This window comes from Rhincodon typus, chromosome 15 (assembly GCF_021869965.1).
Source record: "Rhincodon typus isolate 14 chromosome 15, sRhiTyp1.1, whole genome shotgun sequence".
Lineage (NCBI taxonomy): Eukaryota > Metazoa > Chordata > Chondrichthyes > Orectolobiformes > Rhincodontidae > Rhincodon > Rhincodon typus.
The window spans coordinates 53,499,348-53,511,680 of NC_063346.1; the positions used below are offsets into that span (position 1 = coordinate 53,499,348).

Genomic DNA, 12,333 nt, shown 5'->3' on the forward strand with positions numbered 1-12,333 from the left:
ATGAGATTTATCACAGGAAAGGGAACCATGCCAGCAGGATGAGGGGAGGTTGGTCAGTCAGGCAACGATGGCGAACAAGTTAGCCCAATAGCAACATCTTTAACTTAGAAAATGACTGAAGCTTCATGGGTCATATTAAATTTTCCTTTCTTGCAGGAGCTGTTTGTATGTTTCTATTCATGTGCTCTTTTCAGGGTTACTGTACAGCAATCAAAACATCAACCTTGGTTGAATTTTCCCTTTCTCACAAGCCTAATGATATTGAAACCAAATGTAATATGCCCAGTGTTACCCTTGTGGACACCAGATAATTTAGCACTGACAAGGTTTGAACCAGGACCATAAAGTAAACATGGCCAAGCACCAAAGTGACTGGTATATTTACCCACTGAACTAAGGATGATTCAGTAAAGTTATTTCAGACAGTAAATCTGTAACTTAATTTCTGACCTCCAATCATTCACCTGGTCATAGAGAATTTCAAACTAGCTCATATTGCTAGGCAAGAGACAGAATTACTTCAAGTTTTGAATACCATGATCTGCACCTAAAGAAGTATTAGCATATGGTGTCATAATCTGGAGAAAAACTGTTCAGCTACCTTAGTTTATTTTTACCCCTCTGTACCATATTAAATTATAATTTATCACTACCACATCAGTTACTCACATATCTCCCATTAGTCGTGCATCCTCTGCCCGGACCAACAAGCTACGGACTAGGTTGGAATGATCAGCCATCTCAGCAGTGAGCTTTTGATGTACAGAATGGTAGTCATCCATCTGCCAGGACAGAGTAGTACAAATCAGTAGATTGTGCAAACCAATTCTCCCACTGGTTGGTCAAAACAATTATATTTCAGAGACTAAAAGTATGCGAGACTGAGTCAAAATAAAATATCAATAATTGAGTCATTATTATTTCTCCTAATCTAGCTTTTCCATCTCCCAGATGGGTAATAAAGTATTCAAGGCAAACCCACATCATAGTCTTGAACATGGGAGTTTCTCTGTGCTTTGTATGTATAAAAGGAAAATATATTCATAACCAGTTTCTGAACTGACAGTGCCAGGGACCCAGGTTCAATTCCACATTTGGGTGACTGTCTGTGTGGAGCTTGCACATTCTCCCTCTGTCTGTGTGGGTTTCCTCGGTGTTCTGGTTTCCTCCCACAGTCCAAAGATGTGCAGGTTAGGTGGATTGACCATGCTAAATTGCTCATAGTATCCAGGGATGTGTAGGTTAGGTGGATTAGCCATGGGAAATGCAGGGTTACAGGGATAAGTTGAGTCTGGGTGGGATGCTCATTGGAGGTGGGAAAATTGTGACAATCCTGAGAGATTGGATAAAATGTCACTTAGAAAGGCATGGACTAGTCAGGGATAGTCAGCATAGCTTTGTTAAGGGAAGGTCATGCCTTAAAAATTTGAAATCTTTGAGGAATTGACAAGGAAGATCAAGGAGGCTACTGCAATGGATGTTGTCTACATGCGTTTTAGTAAGGTATTTGACAAGGTCCCACATGTCAGATTGGTCAAAAAAGCAAGCGCATGGGATATAGGGTAATTTGTCAAATTGGATCTAAAGTTGGCTTAGTAACAGGAAACAAAGAGCTGCTCTTACAAATGGAAAGCTGTTTCAATTGGTGTTCCACAGGGTTTGGTGTTGGGACCCCGTTGATTGTTTTATACATTAGTGATTTGACTAGAATGTGGTGGTGGGGAGCACAGTTAGGAAATTTGCAGATAATATAAAAATTGGCCATGTAGTGGATAGTGTAGAAGATTGCTGTAAGCTCCAAAATGATACAAATGGGTTGGTGAAGTGGATGTGAATACACTGAGAGGGGTAGATGAAGTGAGAGATCTTGGCATGCAAGTGCACAAATCCCAAAAGATAACAGTACAGATAGACAAGATTGTAAAGAAATCATATGGAATGCTGTCCATCATTGGCAAAGGTATAGAATACAAAAGTAAGGAAATGATTATGAAACTGTACAAGAAACTGGTGAGGCTACAACTGGAGTAGCTTGTGCAGTTCTAGTCACCACATTACAGGAAGGATGGAGAGGTGCAACAAAGATTTACTAGAATGTTGCCAGGGCTGGAGAACCGTAGCTACGAGGAGAGATTAGAGGGGTTGGGGTTGTTTTCCTTGGATTGGAGAAGGCCCAGGGTGACATGTTTGAGGTACACAACATTGTGAGAAGTCGAGATAAAGTAGCCAGAAGGAACCTGTTTCCCTTGGCTCAGAATTCAAATACCAGTGGTCATAGATTCAAGCTAAGTGGCAGAAGGATTAGAGGGGAAGTGAGGACAACTTTTCTTATACAGAGGGTGGTGGGTGGGATCAGAGAGGGCATCTGGGGGTCTTTTGGATCAACATGGACAAGATGGTCTGAAAGGCCCCATCTGTGTTTATCATTTCTATGGTTCTAAAATAATGTAGAAATATGTGTACAGCATTCTAGTTTGAAATTTATAATCTGTTGTACCCCTCATTGTAACCAATAGGTTTCACACAGGCAAGTAAAAGTGAGGAATGGAGAGCTACTTGATCCAAAATTCAATCAATTACTCATTTTTTCAAATTTTCATGCCATGTTGATGAATGCAGGTGACATGCCTTAGTTCACCTATAGTAACGAAAGGACATTCATTACAACCACATAAACAAACTGGAATTATAGCAGAATGTTGCTGCAACTTAATCATAAGCAGACCATACTGCATACTATAACATACTATACTTTAAAGCTAAATATGAGTATTTCAATAAGGCTTTATTATATTAAATTTTACTTAGTCTATATTTCAACCTCACTTCAAATCATGGCCGTCCCATCGACTTGGACCACGCACTTTATTTTAGAAAGGCCTCTAAGTATATTTAAAGGAAATCAACATTCATATAAAGCAACAGATGTTGTGCCCCTGAAAGTTCCTACCACATATTTATTACATTTAACTTTTCTTTCAGGATAAATAATAAATAAGTGCCACTGTAACTGTAATTTTCAGAAACTGCTAGTTCATCTTCAAAACAATCTGTCTCAAGTAACTGTTGTGAAAAGTGGAGGAAGGTAACAACTGAATTAGGGGATTGGCAGACTAATAATTCAGCTGATCTGTTTGGTGCATTCTTAAAAACTTCAGTTTAAATGAAAAAAAACATTTTTCCTCCTGAAATATTAACAAAGTGATCCGTGAGTTCAAATGCTACCGATATGTTGGTTGGACGTTATTGGATAGGCATTGCACCTACCTGAACAAGTATTTGACGTAGCTCTTCAAAGTAAGCTGGGAAGTCTGCTTCTACTTGTAGATCTTCAATGGCCAAGAAAGATGCCATGGACTGGATAAGTTCACCAGCAAGGTCAATATCCTCTGTTCTGACGGTGACCTGTTCATTGGAAATAAATGCCAAATCATCAAAAGCAGGCATCTTCCAAAATCAGGAAGAAAGGAATAAAGACATGCCATTTGATGTGATCCTCCATGCAATGACAGCACTGTCCAAACCTCTGCCAGGAAGATCAGAAGCTTTGTCCCTGCAGCAGTTAAAAAACATAAATCAATAAAAATCAATTCCAATATTCCTTAAAAGTTAAAATGCAACGATAAGAAAGTTTACCCCTCCGAAAGAAAGCTGCAGCCTCAACTATTATACTCTCCCTGATTAGATGAACAACCACAAATAAATTCAACAAGAGGACAAATTCCACTAAAGTCAAAGATACAGGGAGGATCTTGAGTTAACAATAAAAATTATAATGTTCAGCCTTGACCATATGTATCAATCCCATCTTTGAAGTGCGAACAGAATGAAACTGCAGACTTTCACAGCACAGGATTCCTTCTTCACAATGTAGTTACTCTGTTTGCCTTCACACTAGCTCTTAACCAGGTACTGACCCAGTTCTTAAACAATTTAATTCATTAGACACTAATTACCCTTCAGGAGGTATTTGTTTTACACAGAATACTACAGTATACAAAGAGGCCATTTAGCATATTACGCTGGCTCTGTGAAAGAGCAACGCAGTCAGTCTCATTACCTGGCTTTCTCCCTGTATTCCTGCAATTCCTTTAGTTATTTATCTTCCTCCCTTTTGAAAGCTGTTATTGAATCTGTCTTCACATTACAGGTAGTTATCCTATAACACAATAGTTGCACTCTTGTGCGACTTCATGCTATAAAAAATTGCCATAGAAAATCGTTATATTGCACTGTAGAAAGTTTGTGTTATCCAAACAGTGCCCACAATTCATCAATCGCGTTACAGCCAATTCGCATTAATGAAACACTCGTTATAGCAGAAATACCTGTATTTGCATTATAGTTAACCCAGCAATACTAGGAGAAAATCTGTGACAACTGTCTTGCATACTTCCTTTAACCCTCTGCTTCATATCTATGTATCTACTCCTCTGCACAACAAAATAAATCTCCAGTTCTGCAAGGGAGACAAGGACAAACTGTGGGAATGCAACAGTTGTAGGGGATTCAATTGTAAGAGGAACTGATAGTCACTTCTGTGGCCGCAAACAAGACTCTAGAATGCTATGTTGCTTCTCTCGGGTTACAGTCAAGGATGTCCCAGAGTAGCTCAAGAACATTCTGGAGGGTAAGTGTGAACAGCCAGTGGTTGCAGTACCAGTGACTTAAGGTTAAAAAAAAACAGATGGAGGTCCTAAAAACAGAATTTGGGGAGTTAGGAAGTAAGTTGAAAAGTAGGTCATATTAAAAGGTAGTGATCTCATGTTTATTGCCAGTGCCACATGCTTGTCATAGCAGAAATAGCAAGATTTATCAATTGAGTAAATGGCTAGAAAGATGGTGCCAGGTGGAGGGCTTCAGATTCTTGGGACATTGGGACTGGTTCTAGGGGAGGTATGGTACAGACTAGGAACTGGTACAAACTGGACAGGTCACACCTGGGCAGGACTGGGACTGAAGTCCTAGGACAAGTATTTGTTTGTGTGGTTGGGCCAGGTTTAAACTAAATTGGCGATGCAAAGTGGGAACCTAAGCAGGGTGACAAGGCAAAGAGAAATAAGGACAGCAATAAAATGGAAAACGGTAGACAGGTTAAGCAAGGGCATCAGGAAAACAGGACCACAGTACAAGAAGTTAGGATGATTAAAAATGGCAAAAAGACAATTTTGCATCTTAATGCACGAAGCATTTAGAATAAGTAGATGAGCTGACAGTGCAAATCCATGTAAACGGATATGATCTCGTAGCCATTATGCAAACATAGATACAAGATGATCAGGACTGGGAACTCGACATTCAGGGATATTTAACCTTTAGGAAAGAGAGGAGGAAAAGAAAAGGTGATGGGATAACACTGATGAGATGAAATGAGGACAATTGAGAGTGATGACCTAGGCTTGGATAATGTAGAGTCCGTTTGGGTGGAGTTAAATTATAGCAAGGGAAAGACGACGTGGGTAGGAGTAATGTATAGACCTTCAAACAGTAGCCACAATGTAGGAAATGGTGTAAGTCAACAGCTAATCGGGGCATGTAAAAAGAATATGGCGATAATTATAGGTGACTTTAATTTTCATGCTGATTGGGTCAATCAAGTTTGAAAGGGTAGGTATGACACAAATTCATAGAGTGCATTAGGGTTAGTTTCCTAGAGCAATATGTCATGGAAGCACGTCAACCAGGGAACAGGCTATCTTGGATCTGGTAATGGGTAATGATGCAGGTTTAATAAATGGCCTGAGAATAAAAGATCTTCTTGGAAGTAGTGATCATAACATGATGAATGTAAAATTCAGTACGAGAGTGAGTAGCTGGGTTGGAAAGAACTAATTAACTTAAATAAAGGGAATTACAATGAAATGAGGATACAGTTAGCTAAAGTGGACTGAGCAGATACATAAGCAGGAATGACAGTAAACAAGTAGTGGCAGATATTTAAGGAGGTAATTCATGACTCAGCAAAAACATATCCCAGTAAGGAGAAAAGATTCCAAGACAGGGATAAAGCAACTATGACTAACTAGAGAAGTTAAGGAGAAAATAAAGTTGCACGAAAAAGCATAAGGAAGCAAAAGTCAGTGTTAGCCCTAATCACTGGGATAAATTCAGAAGCCATCAAAGGAAGACTAAAAGGATAATAAAGACATAAAATAAATTATGAAGGCAAACTAATGAAGAGCAGTGACAATAAGAGCTTCTTTAAATATATAAAAATATATTTTTAAAAGGAAGAGTAACGTCAAAGTGAACGTAGGCCCCTTAGAAAAATGAATCTGGAGAGATGGTTTTGGGGAACAACGAAATGGTAGAGGAGTTAAACAGTTATTTTGCACCAGTCTTTACAACTGAAGATACTTCAACCATCCCATCAATACTAAAGAATATTGAGTCATAGAGATACACAGCACAGAAACAGACCCTTCGGTCCAACTCGTTCGTGTCGACCAAATATCCTAAATAAATCTAGTCCCATTTGCCAGCATTAAGCCTACATCCCTCTAAACCCTTCCTATTCAAGTACCCATCTAGATGCCAAAAATATGTTGTAATAGTAGCAGCCTCCACCACTTCCTCTGGCAGCTCATTCCATACACGCACCACACTCTGCATGAAAAAGTTGTCCTTACAAATGTGTTTCTCAAATACCTGTTGACTACTGGGGGGTCTAAAGTACAATCCCAATAAGGTGATCATCCCTTTCTTATTTCTCAGTTCCACCCAAATAACTTCCCTGGACGTATTCCCAGGAATATCCTCCGTAAATACAGACGAATCCTTGGATTCTAGAGAAATACTGGAGAATTATTAAACTGCTAATGTGATACCTCGATTCAAAAAGGGAGCGAGGCACAGCAGGTAACTACAGACTGATTAGCCTAACATCTATCGTTGGAAAAATGTTGGAATCAATTATTAAGGGAGTACTGGCAGCACATCTGGCAAAATCATAATCTATTCAAGCAGAGTCAGCATGGCTTCATGAAAATGAAATCATGCATTCAAGATTTTTGAGGAAATCTCAACCAGAGTGGATAGAAGGGAACCAGTAAATGTGATGTATTTGGACTTTCAGAGGCAACATCCTTAACAAAAAGTTAAGTCATAAGACAACGCTCCATGGTGTTGGAGGTAGTATACTGGCATGGATAGGGAATTGGCTAATGGACATATAACAGTCAGATGGGATAAGGGGTTCTTTTCTAGGTTGGCAACAATTAATTGGGGGGTGGGGGGGCAACACAGGGATCAGTGCTGGGATCACAAGTATTTACATAAATATATAATATATCAATGCCATGGAAGCAAGAAGCAAATGTATTGTAGCCAAATTTGCAGACAACACAAAAATAGGAGGAAAGGCAGGTTATGGGTGAGATGCAAATAGTATATTGAGAGGTTAAGTAAGTGAGCAAAAAGTTGGCAGTGGAGTATAATGTAGGAAAATGTGACGTTCTTTTTGTAAGGGAGGACAAAAGAACAGAATACTATTTAAATGGAGAAAAACTGCAGAAAGCTGCGACACAAAGGCACTTGGGGGTACTTGTGCATGAAACACAGTAAGCAAGTACACATGCAGTAGGTGATCAGGACGACAAATGGAATGTTGGCCCGTATTTCAAGGGGATTGGAGTGTAAGAATGGGAAGGTCTTACTGCAACTGTACAAGGTGCTGGTCAGACTACATTTGGAGTATTGTAAGCAGTGTTGATCCTCTTATTTAAGATTTTTTTTTGGAAGTTGTTCAGAGAAGGTTCACTAGGATGATTCCCATGTTGAGGGATTATTTAATGACCAAATGCTAATCAGGTTGGAATTCTACTCACTGGAATTTAGAAGAATGAGAGGTGATCTCATTGAAACGTAGATTCATAAGGGGCTTGAAGAGTCAATGCTGAGAGGATATTTCCCCTCATGGAAGAGTCTAGGACTAGAGGGCACAGTCTCAGAATAAACAGTTACAAAGTTAATACTGAGATGAGGAGGAATTTCTTCTCTGAGGGTTGAGTGTCTTTTGAACTCCTTGCCAGAGACAGCTGTGGGGGCAGAGTCCGTGCAAATATGAAATAGATAATTATTCATCAGTAGGGGAATCGTGTTGCTAAGAAAATGCAGGAAAGTGGAAGAGGAATGTCAGATCAGCCATGATCCGATTGAATAGTGGAGCAGGCTCGAGGGATTGAACAGCCTGCTCCTGTTCTTGTTTCTTATGGTCTTAAGAGTTTTTAAACAATGTTCATCTTGTTTAGTCAACTCTGATCACCACTTGAACGTACTGACTGTTCACAAAAACCTTGCATGCTTGCAGACTTGTGACTCCTTAAATATCTCAATCAGTTAAAAGCAACACATGGTTGAGATAATCAAACTGGAAGGTCTCCAGATTAAGCTCAGCAGCATTTGCTGAACTGAACTGCAACAGGGACCTAAGTGGTGCTATAACTAAGCTTTGAGTTAGGCAAGATAAATTTAGTTAATGTACTTGATCCTGACCTTTATTTTGAGGTGTTCATTTGTATGGACAAGGTCAAACTCATGCGGATTGTCACATTGTCATAGATTTGTACAGCACGGAAACAGACCCTTCTGTCCAACTCGTCCATGCGGACCAGATATCCTAAATTAATCTGGTCCCATTTGCCAGCATTTGGCCCATATCCCTTTTAAATCCTTCCTATTCATGTACCCATCCAGATGCCACTTAAATGTTGTAATTATACCAGTCTCCACCACTTACTCTGGCAGCTCTTTCCATGCATGCATCACCCTCTGCGTGAAAAAGTTGCCCCTTACGTTGCTTTTAAATCTTCCTCCTCTCACCTTAAACATATGCCCTCTAGTTTTGGACTCCCCTATCCTGGGAAAAAGACCATGGCTATTCATCCTATCCATGCCACTCATGATTTTATAAACCTCTAAGGTCACCCCTCAGCCTCTGATGATGCAGGGAAAATAACCCCAGTTTGCTTGGCCTCTCCCTATAGCTCACTGTGATGCCCTGTGAAGTAGCACAGCCATCAAAGAAATAATTCCCACTTGGGCAAAATCCCAGAAAGCATCGACAATTGAAGACGCCTTCCAGAGAAGAAGATGGGAGAAAACACAGAGAGATCAGGAAGTGTTTTTAAAAAAGGAATGGCTTATGGTCCCTATTAATCTATTTTTCTTCAATGAGTATGTAAATTATGTAAGCCTACCCTTGTAACTGAGCATGCTAAATCCTAGGATCATTCCTGATTTTCCTAATGCAGCAATCTACATTTAAAGATACGGTTCTTAAATTCACATGCAGCAGTCCAAGTGTAGCTTCACTATTGTGTTATACAATGTTAAAACAAGTTAACTCCTTTTGTTATCAAAGAACATTTCCTGTAGTGCATAACAGCTAGTTTGCTGCTAGGCGGAGTGATAATAAAAATATCTGGCTTACGAAATTGATCTTGATTGCTTCTGAATATAAATAATTGAAGAACAGGAGAATAAAGTTGACAAATTACAGATTTTTCAAAGGCTAATAACTGCAGTAACAAGCAAATGCAGTCAAGTAAACCATGGTGTTGCATTTACATTTGAAATGCATCCCAATTCTTAACTGACCTGTTAGACAGTATAGATTGGATAGCTTCAATCAATGGTCAATTATTACAGCCAGTTCTCAGCGCTAAGATTGCAAAAAATAATTCAAGAGCTGCATGAGTGTCATAAAAAGGATCCACATTTACAGAGTACAAATTGTCAACTGGACAGTGAATTTTATCTGCATCATGGTGTCAGTGCTAGTTTTCAGAACAATTATACCTTTTTTCTCCCATTCTCACCCCACCAGGAAAATTGGAACAAACAGCTCCATAATAACAGAAAAATGCTTGCAAGTGGAACAAAGTGACAATCCACAGTGGACCTATAAGCATATAATGTAGTATCAATGTGCTGAAGGACCCTTGGAAATAAAAATCTTGCAAGAATAATTGTAAAGAAGGTTGCTCAGGGTTTGGTTTGAAATCATTATCCTGAACATATGTATGATAAATGTGAGGCCATTCACTTTGGAAGCAAAGACAGGAGGATGTATTATTATCTGAATGACTATAAATTGAGAGGGGAGCATGGGTAATGAGATCTGGGTGCCCTTGTACACCAGTCACTGAAAGTAGGCATTCAGGTGGAACACGCAGTCAAGAGAGTAAGTAGTATGTTGACCTTTGTATCAAGAGGATTTGAGTACAGGAGCAATGATGTCTTGTTGCAAACATATTGGAATAGTGTGTGTAGTTTTGGTCTCTTTGTCTGTGGAGGAATATTCTTGCTGTAATGGGACTGCAACAACAGGTTTACCAGACTAACTCATGGGATGGCAAGACCGACATATGAAGAGAGGTTGAATCAGTTAGGATTATATTCATTGGGGTTCAGAAGAATAAGGGGGTGTCTCAAAGACACCCATGAAATTTTAACATGACTAGACAGGCACGATGCAGGAAGGTTCCTGATGACAGGGGAGTCCAGAACTAGTGGGTCACAGTCTAAGGATATGGGTAAACCATAAAGAACTAAGATGAGGAGAAATTTCTTTTCAGAGAATAGTGAGCCTTGGGAATTCGATACACAGTGGAAGCCAAAGCATTGGATCCATGGAGACAAAGCAAGCTAATGTTTTGAGTCTAGATGACTCTTCATTAGAGCTGACATGGGGGAAGGCAGCATTTACGCTATAGTTGGGGTGGGTGGTGGTGTAGGGTGCTGGTGGAAAAAAGATGTCGATAGTTTAAATTAAGTAATAGGAATGCGACAATGGCAGAACAACGGTGTGTCTGACTGCCAGACTTGAAAGACAATTCAGTCCCACAGGGGTAGGGGGAGGGGAGAGGACATGATGACAAAGAATATAACAAGTGAAGACTAAAGAAAGGGAAGAAATGGGAGAATAGAACAGGTAATGATAAAAGAAAGGGAAGAAATAGGAGTTGGTTCACAATTTGAATGTGTTGAACTCAATATTTAAGTCCAGAATACTGTAAAGTGCCTAGTCTGAAGAGGAGATGTTGTTCCTCCAGTTTGCGCTATGATTCACTGGAGCACTGCAGCGTGCCATGGACAGATAAGTGGGCATGTGAGCAGGATGCTGTGTTAAAATGACTAGTTATGGGAAGATCGGGGTCATGCTTGCACACAGTCTGGAGGTGCTCTGCAGAGCGGTCACCCAGTCTGCATTTGGTTTCTCCAATGTAGAGTAGGCCACACTGGATGCAGCAAATACAATACACAAGACTGAAGGAGGTACAGGTGAAATGCTGCTTTCACCTGGAAAGTCTGTTTAGGCCCATGGAGGGGAGTTGGTGAAGGGACAGGTGTTGCATCTTCTGTAATTACATGGTAAGATACCATGGGAAGGGAGGGTGGTGTTGGTGGTCATGAAATGGACTATGGTGTCCCAGGGAGAACGATCCCTGTGAAATGCAGATGGAGGAGTGAGGGGAAGATGTGTTTGGTGGTGCCGTTCTGCTGCAGTTGTCTGAAATGGCAGAGAATTGATCCTTTGAAGTCGGAAGCTGGTGGGATGAAAAGTGAGGAAAAGGGGTACCCGATCACGCTGTTGTGAGTGATGGGAAGGGGACAAGGGCAGAAGCACGGGTGATAGGTCAGAAAAGGTTGAGGGCACTGTCAACCACAGTGAGCAGGAAACCAGAAACCATGTCAGCAGCACTGTTTTGAAAGGTGGCATCATCTGAACAGATGTGACGTAGGCGAAGGAAGGAGGAGAATGGATAGAGTCCTTGCAGGACATGGGGTGTGAACAGCTGTAGTGATGGGAGTCAGTGGCTTTGTCTTGGATGGCAGTGGACAACTTATTCCCTGAAATGGAGACAGAGAGGTCAAGGAAAGGAACTGTTGGAAATGGATGATTATGAAATTTATAGCGAGGTGGAAACTGGAGGCAAAATAAACAAATTTTTCAACGTCCTGGCGGGAGCATGACGCGGCACCAAAACAGTTATTGATGTACTGGTAAAATAGTTGTGGGAGGGGCCAGTATAGGACTAGAACAAGGATTGTTCCACATAACCCATAAAGAGGCATGCATAACTGGGTCCCATGTGAGTGCCCATAGCCACTCCTTTGACTTGTCAGAAGTGAGATGAATTAAAGGAGAAACTGTTCAGGGAGACAAGTTCAGCCAGGCAGAGGAGGGTGGTGGTGGATGGGGAATGTTCAGGCCTCAGGCTGAGAGTTTGCAAACCATCCTGATGGGGCATGGAGGTATAGAGGGATTGAACATCCATGGTGAAGGGCATCAGAGGGCATCACACTTCACTTCAGCTCTGATGAAGAATC

The 12,333-nt window shown here is 40.6% G+C and overlaps 1 protein-coding gene across 4 annotated transcripts in view; it reads right to left on the reverse strand.

Annotated features, from left to right (window-relative positions):
- bbs2 (Bardet-Biedl syndrome 2) overlaps positions 1 to 12,333 on the reverse strand; it is a 57,359-nt gene that overhangs the window by 4,755 nt on the left and 40,271 nt on the right. For all 4 annotated transcript variants that reach the window (XM_048605739.1, XM_020531212.2, XM_048605740.1 and 1 more), the window contains 2 exons: positions 3,268 to 3,405; positions 670 to 782 (listed from right to left, as the gene is read on the reverse strand). In XM_048605739.1, coding sequence (XP_048461696.1) covers positions 670 to 782; positions 3,268 to 3,405 — 251 coding nt within the window. The remainder of the gene's footprint in view (positions 1 to 669; positions 783 to 3,267; positions 3,406 to 12,333) is intronic.